Source organism: Punica granatum, chromosome 5 (assembly GCF_007655135.1).
Source record: "Punica granatum isolate Tunisia-2019 chromosome 5, ASM765513v2, whole genome shotgun sequence".
Classification (NCBI taxonomy): domain Eukaryota; kingdom Viridiplantae; phylum Streptophyta; class Magnoliopsida; order Myrtales; family Lythraceae; genus Punica; species Punica granatum.
In genome coordinates, this window is record NC_045131.1 from 26,588,332 (window position 1) to 26,601,716 (window position 13,385).

The window sequence follows — 13,385 nt, forward strand, 5'->3', positions numbered from 1 at the left end:
TCCGGAAATAAAATGGTGATTCGTACTAGATCGTGATAACTTTTAAAAATGTGCTAGGAAGTGAAAATAAGGTAAAAATTGTGCTACATGAGGTTATTTTCCCTAGAAATAAATATAGATATAAATGTAGATATATATATATATATATACATATATAGTAGATGTTTCAAAACCTATTTTTTGATATACCGTACAGTTATATAATTAGTAGGTAGTGACAATTTATGTATATACTTAATCAATTATTTTCGAGCATTATCATATTTATTTCCTAGAATCAGTTATTGTTTTAGAACAATTTTCAAGTATAATTCTTGCATTTATTGATAATGTATTATTGCCTAAAGGCAGTTAATTTTTGCACGATTCTATTTTCGTATATATGTTATTACTTCTTTTAGAAATTATTAATATGTATTTGTGAAATAAAAGTTTTCTTATTAACAATTCTAGAAGTTTCAAAGATTAATTTAAGTTGAAACCTTATTTTTAATAAACTTAGGCTAATGTTAAATATTGATATTTTGTATCTACTAGTCTCAAACTTTTTTACCTTTTAATTTTAATATGGGTAAATTGCACTGGTGGTCCAAAAAATTTTATAAATGTTTCAATGTGGTACAAATTTTTTTTTGATACTTGATGATATAAAATGTTTCGAAATTATTTCAGTATAGTACAAACCGTTATCTCTCTATTGACGCCGTCAAGCCGTCCTTTACAAGATCTGTAAATTTTGCACTATCATGTAACTTACGTAAAACATTTTGTACTATTAAGTTACAACTTCAAAACATTTTGCACCATTATGTAACGTTCCACAAAAACTGGTTTTGCACCATCAGCGTCGATTTGACTGCGTTAATGGCGAGATGACAGTTTGTACTATACTGAAATAACTTTAATACATTTTGTACCATTAAGTAGCAACAAAAAATTTTTTGTACCATATTAAAACATTTGTAAAACTTTTTAGATCACCAGTGCAATTTACCCTTTTAATATATAATTATATTTTGTAGTGCATCTGTCTTAAGACAAAGTAAGGCACATGAGTATTGTAGCAAGATCCATGATGTTAATCAATAAAAATGACATTTGACCAAAGAAACGAAAAAAAGAAAAAGAAAGACTCAATAGATGACATTCAGGCATGTAATATAACCTTCTAAATTCCTAGGTCTATGGGCCTATATAGACCAACAACACAATGTGGGCAGATTAAAGCTTGTCCCCGAGCTCACGTAAAGTGGACATGGAAAGGGAATTACTACTATAGCTCCTCAATTTTGACCTAAGATTTGCATGTATCAATTTGAGGAGCTTCTCCCTTCCTTAAGGAGCAATTCCGACCCTCTACATGTTACAGCCATTAGATTAACTTTTTTACGATAAAATTCACGTCAGAAAAAGACGATCTTACGATATATAAATATGCATGGGAGATAGTATTCTGAAGGATTAATCACCTAAAAAAGCATGATATTTATATTTTTTCTTAAATATAACACTATCGTTAGAAAATAGCACAGAAAGACACGATCTTTATATTTTTTTCCTAAATATAGCACGACCAAGCATAAAAGGCATAACATTTGTACTTTTTCCTAAATATAGGACGACTTTTAAAAAGTAACGCAAAAAGACACTGCCTTCAGATTTAGTTACGCTTATAGCACGTTAGAAAAGAAGATCACGCCTGAATGTCGTGCCTTTTTTATGTTATTTTTTAAAATTTTGCTATATTTAGAAAAAAATGCAAAGATTGTGCATTTTTATACTATTCTCCAAAGGTTGTGCTATATTTAGAAAAATAATACGAAAATCATGTCTTTCTATATTATTTTTCAAAAATAGTAATATATTTACGAAAAAATACAAATATCGTGCTTTTCTAGACGATTAACTTTTTTTTTCTGAATGGAGTCAAATGTTTTGGCACTAGTTTGCCAGATCGATTGCTTTCAGATTTTTTTTTCAATGTGCAGCACCTCATATTCAACAACCCATTAATTCTAACTAATTTACATGAGTTAACCCATTAAAAGTTGAGACTCCTCAAAGTGTGGATTTTCACGTAAAATTAGAATCCAATTCCTTTCTTAAAATATTGACACTTGAAAATAACGCATAGTGGTTCCATTTCAATCGGAAGAAATTAGAAAAAGAAAATAAAAATGATCAGAGGAATAAATTGAATTTAACAAGAAAACGTGTGACTAGAAAAGTGGGGCTACGTGGGCAGAATCAAATACCATATATCATGATCATCATCATTATCATCTGTGTGGGTTATTAGCTTTATTATTATTTGCTGCGCAATTATGGCTGTGTACTCCGGATGATAGAGCCACATCAAATCATACACACCGAAAAAAAGCATGTATAAAAAATTAATCTCACGGGGCATGCTTTAGTGGTCCATGCAATGATTTAGGATAAAAGCACCCAATGGCATTCGAAAGTTTATCAATGACTTGATCATGATACACGAAGTCATACTTTTCATTTTCCATGAGATTACGGAGTAACTCCAATCCATTAATTTAAGTTAATTCATATTCAAGTGTCAACTTAATTTAATCATAAAGTACTTTTTAGTAAATTTAGAACTACTGCACTGCCTTATAATTAATAGCACAATTTTACAACTCCACCGTACCTTATAATTATATAAAGTAATTATCATATATGGAGAACTAGTGTTTAATTATTTGAAACTCAATAGATCAAGTGTTCAAAAGCTATTTGGGATAGTTACAGAAATATATATATGTATCTATGAGGAGGACGAGAAGTAGTAAGTAGGTTAAACTTACATAAATGCAATTAATGATTTTTATTATTATTTTCTCTGAAATTGGTGATCTTTCATGAGTCACTGCTCCTCATTTCATGAAATATCTTTTTACCTATCTCTAATGATATTCAACCTTTAGAATATATGGCTAAAAAATTTATGAAATGTGCAAAGCCAAGAAGTAATATAAATATAAAGAATAATCTTTGTAATATTTTCAAACTCCAAGCTGGATAGAGGATAGTTCTTCCTGTAATATTTCTGGGTTATTGCAAATAAGTACTAAAAGAGATCAGATTTAAACAAATAAAGAAGCGCGATTAATCTTTAAATAGAAAAATCCTATAATATATAGGCGTTATTCTTGCAATTTAAAAATCGATATATTGTGAGCCGCATTATTCACTTATTCTATAAAGGTTCTTAGAAAAAATAAAGAAATAAAATCAAGAGAGAGGGGATACTTATCCAAAAAAAACAAATCCAAAAGAGTATAGTGTAGTGACACTCACGTTCTCGTCTGGTAATCAAAAGATTTCAGATTTGAAACTCGCGATGGGACAACCCGTGCATCTTTATCAGCTATTAAAATTTTTATTTCATTATAGTGGACTTTTAACCGAAAAATAGATAAATGAATAAATAGATTGATTAACATATAAAGTAGTATATACAAATTTGTTTTCATCATTAAAACTCGACCAAAATACAAAGTCACGCATGAAACAAATAATATAATTAAATATCTACTAGATACTACTGTGTATGTTTTACCCAACAAATTATATAAAATTAACATGCCCAGTTCATATGTTCCTGTCAAATATATAAAATTTTTCAAAATTAGTTGAAATAATAACTAATGAAACAAATTATTTAAATTTTAAAATGTTGATTATATGTGGGCGAAAGAGAGAGATGTGAAGGCGGGAGCTACCTATGGACGAAGGTGATAGAAAAGTGGAAAGAAAATGAGAGAGAAAATTGTATATATTAAATGATATCTATTTCAAATTAATTATCGTAATTCATTGATAAAAGTTTATAATTTTGTTAAAGTAGAAAGATGATAAAAATGAGACAGATAATTAAAAATTCAATGTAATTTGTCATGCCAATTTTAATTAATCTAATCTGAGATAGAAATGTCCTTCCTTCAATTTAATCAAAATTGAGAACAGATTTATTAATTTCTTTTTTTTTTTCTAAATTTTCTCTCCTATATCTATTTCAACCCACATTTTTCCTTAAAAAAAATCCCCTCATTATTTTCTCTGGTTCCATTTCCCTCTTTATTTATTTATTTATTATTAATTTTATTTACTTAATTTTATTCTAAATTAAATTCCCTGATTTTTGTTAACGGAAGTATTGGTGAGAGTTACATTTAGTATCAATAAATGTATATCATGGCCAATTAAAGAAAATTACAACCCATTATAAACAATTGACAAGAGAAAACAGATTTATAATGAATTTTGCACGTACTTAATGGATTTATGATTACTTCTTGTATATTCAAGATGGAACTTATTGACATAAAACAATTTGAAATATTAAAAAAAGTTCCCCTCTTATTCTTTTCTTTTCACTTCTCTTTTTTTTTTGGGTGAGTTCTCTTCACTTCACTCAAACGGCTATTTCACATTTTACACTAGATCAAATATTAAAGTTTATTCTAAGTATTTTATGCATGTTTTTGGGAGAAACTGATATCTGCCCATGATTTCTTTGTTCAGCTAATTGTCATGGAAAGGGAAAAAATAACAAAAAGAAAAAATAATAAAAAAGTCCTCTCTCTAAGTGATTGACCTGCTGACCAAATGATGGTCTTAACAGGAAGGGGTCCTCATGCCCCATCCCGATAGGTCGTCTGACAGAAATTAAAGCCAAGTACTACCCACTAACATACATATATATATATATGGTGAGTACTCATCCTCATCCCGATAGATCACATGATGGTACATGCTCTTATTTATTTAATCTAAAAATTTTAAATTTGATTTTCATGTTAAATTTATACATATTCTTTTGTAGAATTTTCTATCCTTTTATATTAAAGTTTAAGCTCTGGGCGCTTTTGTAAGGAAAAAAAAAGTATATAAAATAAATAAATAAAAAAGGCAAAAGAGGTTGCTGAATCAAGGGCTCCACACTTCTCTATCATGAACATGGTGGATGTGGTGTTAAAGCTGGACACTGGATTGTTCTTCCATGCAATTGTCACTTTAACAAGAAACGGTTTACTGCAATATACTTTATATTTGCTATAATTTCTTTATACATCCCAAAAAAGCAAGAAGATATAAAGTACAATGGACTCAATTCAGTTCATTACCAATTTGAAATTACATTAAGTTTTGCCTCTCCTACAAGATTTGGGATTACTGAAAATATCATATATAATTTGATACCAACTAAAAAAAAAATTCCACTAAGAAAAGAGAGAGCTTGGTTTATTTATTTGTATATTTATTTTCAGATGGCAAGTTAGTGACTTTACAATTAAAGTGCTTTCTTTTGTTCAGCCCACCTAAGAGAGGAGATTCTCTGAAAGCCCTCGTCCGTTGGCTTAATTGGATGGTCTAAAAGGTCATCCGACCCCACCAAGAAGAGATCACATTTTTATAGGCCCTACCCAGCACCGGACCTTGCCTATTAAATTCTTCAAACTAATAGAACAAAAGTTGGACCACTTAAGGTTAGAGATTGATATGTAACTCATTACTCCAAGGAAAACTTGCTTGAATTTATTGTAAGGGCACTTTTGGGATGACTAAATCACCGACTCGTGTTGTATCATGTCCAACTCAATGCATCACTTTGTGTTAATCAAATAATTCCCAAAGTGACTACAATAAATAATTTAAGCATTAAAACCAATAGCCATGAGCATTAGATAGTAGTGAGACGAAAGAAAATCTTTTGTTACGCTCTCAATTTTGCAACACATATAATAGATGCAAGCACAGTAGATCAATAAATTATGTTTATGTGATGATCCATATTGTACGGGTAAAGGGAAAGAGAATGCAATGCATGCAAATGTTCTCGCTTGGTAATTTACAAGATTTAAACGCGATTTTTTTATAGAATTATTCGTTCCTTTTTATTAGATTTTACATTTTCTTATATTGAGCCTATAAACTTTCTTTGTAATCGAAAAGAAAATATTATATAGGTAAAACCTAAATCTCTTCGTGGAAGAAGAGCTAATATTCCAATTGATTTCATGTGCATGCATGTAGATCCACTTTAGTAAGGGAGGGCCGTGCCAGATCAAAAGGACGACAAAAAATTTCAGACCAAACAAAATAGTCTTTTCAAATTCATCTTCTTTTTTTTTTGGTTCTTTTCTATTGGTATTTTGTTTTTTCCAAAAAATATCATCGTAAGGAAAAGATTCTGGATAAATTGTGCTGCTTAATTCATGATGAGAAAATGACACATGGAATTTTACTTGTTCCCGAAAACATGGACTTAGAGGGGACAACTTCAGAAACAAGAAAAACTTATTTCAACTCTTATAATGACTAAAGGCGGTCCTTTGACTCCTCAAATATATATATAGAGTTTCCAATAAGTTCCACCGCACGATGAAATGATCACATTTCTATTGAGTATGTATATATTGATGGAACTCTCTAGCCCAACCTAGCTAGCTATATATAGAGAATTAGACCCTATGTTATTATTGATAACTTGGAAATTATTATTTCCACTAAAATTTTAAATTATTAACATTTAAACAAACCCAATTTTCTGGCATTTATTTCTTAGAAATTGAAGTAGGTTCAATATCAACTGATCGACTTTCAAAGTCTTTAGATAAGTGATATTACCGATGTTATACAATGAAAACTAATTAGCAATATTATGTAGGAATGGGCCTCAATCTCCAGCTACATAAAGGGTTGGTTTCGAAGTGAAAAACTAGAACTAATTAATCTAGAAAATATATAAATCCTAAATTTTAAACAATCCTTTCTTATATGAATTGCCAGGTAATTAACATATAAGAATTTGGAAATTCTTTATGAATTAAATAGCGGGCGACACTACTCAATGTTCGGACTCTCGTGCGTGTTCAACTGCAAACATATCAGACAAATTTAACAACCAACGCCAGCACCAGTTCCGTCAGTGTAACACCACCAAAGACCTAATATGGTTTACAGAAGCCCGTATCCTTCATGTCCAAACCAAAGAACACACAGCTATGACATATTTTTGACAAATGGAGGAGACTTTGAACTTTTTTGAGACATTGAGATTACCAAATCACATGAGATTAAACTTGTTAATCAATATACCATTGCCTTTGGCACTAATAAGAATTTGGAAGTTGTATAGCTATTATCATGTCAAATTGTGTTTAATGGGTGACTTAGCATTTCCATCACCAACTTATTTATATTTCCTCAAGTCACTCGATCAGATAAGATTCTATCATAATATACCCAATTAGACTGAGTCCGCGCATCGTTCATTATGAAATATTTTCTATTTATTATATTGTTATAAATTCCAGAAAAACATTTTGCGAATCACCATCAGTTCACTTTAAAATATTTATTCAAAGAATCTACAAACTCAAAAAAGTATATTTATCATTCTATTACGCATAACAAAAAAGTATTTATTTGAAAAATTGAAACAATCAATATATTAAGAGGTTATAATTTCAAAACTTAAAAAAAACTCACAAAATATTTTGTGCATAAACATCGAAAAGTCAAAAATTCAAGGAAAAAAATCTGTAGGTAACCATATTTAATCAACAAATATTAATTTATAATTTTAAAAATTAAAAATTCACTAATATTATTATAATAACCAAAAAAAATTCAAATATATATATATAAAGATATAAATATATATTATCTAAAAATAATAATATATATTTATATCTTTATATCTATTAATATATATCATTTGGAAATAGTAATTCGTACCAATATGGGTTGGTTCAAACTGTTCGACTTATTCCCCTTCAATTGTGTCTTGGGTTCGAGTCTTTTGAATGGAAAAAAATCCATGCTGTAAGAGTTTTATCCCTTAGTAGGCCAAATCGACTCGAATTGAATTAGTCGGGGCTTATTGAGCTTTCAGATACCCTCATACACATCGAAAAAATATTAATTTATATAAAGATCCTATTAAAAAAAATATTAATTTAACTTAAACAATTTAAAAGTTTGTGACTTATCGAATATTCCATAATTAATAGCTATTCATTAGAAATTTCGTTCGAATATTATCACAAAATATATAAATAAAAAGAAAATTCATTTTTATTAAAAATATTATAAAAAATTTTAAAATAGAAAATAGATATAATTGTTAAAAGAGAAAATAACACCTTATATTCCAACTTTTGAGGTGTATCTTAATTTTATCATATTCTTTAAAATTACCTGAATATACATAATGATGGCATTGTGTTCCAAATCTATCTAGCCGTACCCTTTTTGTCAAAAATGGATGGAGAAGCATACGCAATTCAGTTAAGGGGATAACATGGTGGGATGGATTTCTTAAGAGATTACAAATGTTGGATATTTTCGGATAATTTTAAAAGAGTAGGATAAATTTGAGATACCTTTTAAAGGTGGAGATGTATGAGTAAATACTTGGTGTGTGTTACTCAATCACGTAGTAGTGTAATATCGAATAAAAATATATATAAGTGATAAATAAGGCTCACAGTGGTTACATAAATTTTTATTTATATGTATTTTGATTGATTATTATTCATTTAAAATGAATAAGTAATAAGTATTAAATATTTAATTGTGATATATGGCGTTGTTTATTTTCTCCTATAAAAAAAAAAGAAAACAAAAAGTGATTAAGGGAGAAAATGAATAATATAATCCGAGTGACACCAGTAAGGGACAGGGTTGTCTTTTCCAGTCATTCGGCATCGGAGTTATCAAGAATATGGACAACCAAATGGCAAAAGAATGATGTCAGGGCCAAGAAGATGAAGAAGGAAACTGCACACACGGTGAAATTAATAAATAATTTTAAAGAAATAATAAATAATTTAAGTAATTCAATTAATCCGTTTTAGAATAGAAGAAGAAAGAATTAGACAACCAGGAAGAAGAAGACAGAAGGAAAAGTAGACAGACAGAGGAAGAGGAGGAAGAAGAAGCAGAAGAAGGGAATATGGTGTGTTTACGTTTTGGTCTCTGACAGCAGCCACCACCGCCCCCTCTGACAACCTCCGGCCGCCTCTCTCGGGCTGCTCTGTGTGTGTGTGTCTCTCTCTCTGACCAGCCAGCCCAGCCGCCTTAGCCATCTCCTACCTTAACTCTCTCTCTCTCTCTCCCCGCCTTGTATGGTCCATCCCCTACTCCTTGTTTTTCTCATGTTCATTATTTTTGCTATTACTCCACTACTCGAGTTTCCAAATCTCGTCTCCACCTTTCCCTGGATTAATTATTCATCGTTCCATGCCGGTTGATAAAATATTTGCAAGTACCGGCGAATCCAGCATCCTTTTGCCGGACTTGTTCTCTCTAGCTTGTTGATCTTAGTCTATTGTTTGTGACTTTTTATGTATAGAGAGTATTGAACCAGAACACACCCTTAAAGTCTTTGAATCAAATATTGTTTTTGTGTGTGTGTGATTTTTTTTTTGGTTTTTTTGGTTGGGAATTGTTTTTAATTAAGAAGTTGTTCTTCTTATCTAAATTACTTCTTTCCAATTTCCTATCTCTTGCTTTGAGAGAAGAGAAGAGACCCTTATCCCTTAAAAGATTTGAGTTGAGATCCCTCTATCTTATGAATATGGAAAGCGTGGTGAGTCTTTTGTTTTATTGTATTTGCCCTATTTATTCCTGCAATTAATTTGTGTTTTAATTTGTGATCTCACTAGATATAAGATTTCCTAGGGCTTGCTTCAGATTTCATCCTAAATCCAGCTAGTTTCAGGTCATCACCCTCCCAGGTTTGATGTGCTCAATTCTTTTCCAGAAACCCGAACCCATTAGTCTGGCTCACGGATTAAACCTATTTTTCCCGTTCAGAGCCCTCGGTAATAAATACTAGCTGGTCTTACATGTGACTTTGCTACATCCGGTGGTTGTTGCCCAAATCGAGAATTTGTAGTTATAGAGGAGAGATGGATCAGTTCAGGAAAGAGGGTGGTAATAATACTCTTCGAGCGGGATCACCATCTGAAAGGAGGATGCAGCAGCATCAACAAAACCATCCTGGGGCCCGGCCAAACGCCCCGACTCACCCTCCGCCACCGCCTCAGCAGGGGCACAAGTGCCCTCGGTGTGACTCGACCAACACCAAGTTCTGCTACTACAACAATTACAGCCTCACACAGCCCCGGTACTTCTGCAAGGCCTGCCGCCGGTACTGGACCCAGGGCGGCACCCTCCGCAACGTCCCCGTCGGTGGAGGCTGCAGGAAGGGCTCTAAGCGTGCCAAGGCATCCACTGCCGCCACAACTTCTGCAGCTGCCTCCTCACGCGCTCAGCCACCACCAGGTACGGTCGCTCCACCGATCATGAGTAGTAATACCTCATATTACCCAAGCGGTGGTGGTGGCTTTTTGTCCTCCCTGGCAGCAATTCAGTCGTCCATTGGCCAGTCACCGCTTGATCTTGGTGGCAGTGGCTCCTCCGGTATGAATATCGGGTTCTTGCAAGGATTAGGGATCCTCCCTCCTTTAAGCTCACAAGCTCACTTGTTTAGAGCGCCTCCACCTCCTCCAGGCTTTTCAAATAATGAGTGGGTCAATACTCAAGGGTTTATGAGCAATCTTGGTTCTAATAATGACAACCCCAGCGGTAACATTGCTGGCTCGGCTGATTCCACCAGCTTTTGGAGTCCTAACAGAACAAGCGGCGGTGCCACCAACTCCGCCGCCACCGGTGACAGAGACAGTGCCGGAGAAGGGACTTCAATGAATCCGAACCAGTGGCTGGGTCTCCCAGGGTACGGTCCACCTCAGTGAGATCATTAAGATATGTCATGCCCACCTGGGATCGGAGAAGTAAGTTTTATTTCTCTTTGGAGCAGGTCACGTATTGGGTTAGCACATTGACCAGGGTTGCATCAGATTCAATGTGCTAACCTGATACAGCTGATCCATGAGATACTTTTTCGACTTTCGGCTCGTGATTCAATGACAGTTATAGTTGGAGGAAAATTCTTTATGTTATAATAGGGAGGGGAGTTTGGTTGAATCAAAAAGGTTGAAGACGCATTGTCAACATGAATAGTTAGCTAGCTAGTTAGTCTTTGAATTAAGTTCAACAGGAAATTTGACATGGGATAATCTCTTTAATTTCTCTCCCCTTTTCTGGTTATCTTTTGTGTTCATGGATGTTTTCATAGAGGAACATACAATGTTATTATAGGACACTATTGAATTATTGGTTGCCCTTTATTGTATTGTAGAGAGAGGATTTATGGGTAAAGGGGTTTGTAGCTTGGGTAGTTTCGAAATTTTGAAGGTACAATAATAGTACCATATCAGTTTTTCTTTTAATAATATTTAACTTTCAAAAATTTCTAACATGCCACCGTGTCACTGTGACATGGAGTCTTCCTATCATTGGATGTTTAGTGGACTACAGGGCCTATGCGCATCCAACACGAGGAAAACTGTATTAGTATGGCATGGAGTCCTACTAAAGGGGTCCTTAACTTTCCTGTCCAAGTTAAGCTAAAAGTACACATAAAACATTTGTTAGGCTCACTTTTTAAATTAAATTCGACATAAAAATAAAGAGAACAGAATTGTTTTGTTAAAAGATGTACGATATTCTCAAAATATATACATACTTTATTATCAACTTTGATTTCAAAGATGAACACAATGTGCGTCGCAAAGAGCACTTTTAAATCACTCCTTACTTTTATTTCCTAAATCTTGCTCAGTTCACCCCTTTTATGGGAGGATTATTGAGCATTTAAAAGTTTCACGAGAGATATAAAAAAAAGAAAAGACGTAGTCCAGTCCAAGAGTTTGAAACTCAAAGAAAAATCTCTCATTGTCGATGTCAAATCGATGCTTAAACCAATAGTAGATTTAGCCTATTTATCGAATCGAATACAACTCATAGTATCAACTTAAAAAATGAAAGAAAAAAGATATTTTGGGGTTGTGTATATATTTATGTATAGGAATAACTTTTTTCATGTATAGGAATAACTTTTTTCATGTATAGGATTTTGTACTAGCAAGGAAAGTGGAGAAGTTTAACCAATCTCTGGGAAAGGGAACAAAATTAGATCGGCAAGGAAAGTGGAGAAGTTTAACCAATCTCTGGGAAAGGGAACAAAATTAGATCGGCATGGGATGGGAATAAACTCATCAGATTGGTGACTTGATGAGTGGTGGTCTGCATGGAAAGTGGAGCTGATGCGCTGTGCTCTGCTAAAAAAGTTGATGGACTACTTTAAGCTTAAAAGATTGTTCCTCCTTCCTTTTCTGCATGTGTGGTGGTATGGGTTAACTCACTCCTTCAAATTCCCTTTTGACTTGGTCGTCCTCCACACCAGTTTCAATTTCATGTTTATATTAATATCTCTTCCACCAATTAAGTAAAAGGCGACCGAGAGAAAGAGAAAGTGGAACTTTGGGTAAATAAAATAAGACTCGCTCGGCTTACAATAACAATAGTATTTTTCCATACCATTCCGAACAATGAGACCCCGATGTATACCTTTATCTTCTGCTGCTCTCTATTCTCTATGAAGGCTCATATACCCTTCTACATATTGTCCTTAGAAAAATGGGGTGGATCATTTATTCGTTTCATGTTCAGGCAGTGTAGAAGACAATATTTTTCCTCTAAAGTAAGAATCTGCACGAAAAAAGTTAATGAGAAAACAAGTTTTAAGCTAAGGGGATAATGATAATCAGTATCTCTTGATTCTGCATGATGACCGGATGTGATTTGAATGAGAGAGGATCATCCCTTAAGAGTTGGTGTCTTAGAGAGCTGGCAGTTAATAAATTAGTTTTCTTGGCCAACTAATAAATTTGTTGATTTGAGAAATATGTACTAGCATGGTTATCTTATGTATGAATAACTTGAGATGCCCATTTCTTTATAAGTTAAGTTATGGTTTCTTATTACTCAATCTGCCATCTCGTTGTAACACTTACATTTTCAACATACCATGTGAAGAATGATCATCTAAGAGTTGCTTGATATCACTCATACATTAACTGCAAACAACACCAATTATAAACTTTTGTCAGGGACTACATCACCCTTTCCCATAGTATACTAGTAAGTAGGTCTACGGACCCAAATTTCGTCTCGTCGGGATCCGCATGCATGCGCTATTGCACGGCTTGGGAGTGTTCACATTCCCGTGGGGACGCGTGACGAACACCCGTGAAAAAGAGTCGCCACTACTTATGTACTAGCATGGTTATCTTATGTATGAATAACTCGAGATGCCCATTTCTTTGTAAGTTAAGTTATGGTTTCTTATTACTCAATCTGCCATCTCGTTGTAACACTTACCTTTTCAACACACCATGCGAAGAATGATCATCTAAGAGTTGCTTGATATCACTCATACATTAACTGCAAACAAC

General features: G+C 33.1%; 1 protein-coding gene across 1 annotated transcript; it reads left to right on the forward strand.

Moving 5' to 3' along the window:
• The first annotated feature begins 8,877 nt into the window (after positions 1–8,877).
• On the forward strand, positions 8,878–11,338 carry LOC116209341 (dof zinc finger protein DOF1.6-like). The gene has a single exon (XM_031542951.1). The coding sequence runs from the start codon at positions 9,936–9,938 to the stop codon at positions 10,779–10,781; it is 846 nt and encodes a 281-aa protein (XP_031398811.1). The 5' UTR covers positions 8,878–9,935; the 3' UTR covers positions 10,782–11,338.
• The last annotated feature ends 2,047 nt before the right edge of the window (positions 11,339–13,385 follow it).

Bases quoted from the DNA above. Each gene is read 5' to 3' on its own strand.
- LOC116209341 (XM_031542951.1), top strand. From the start codon at position 9,936: ATGGATCAGTTCAGGAAAGAGGGTGGTAATAATACTCTTCGAGCGGGA.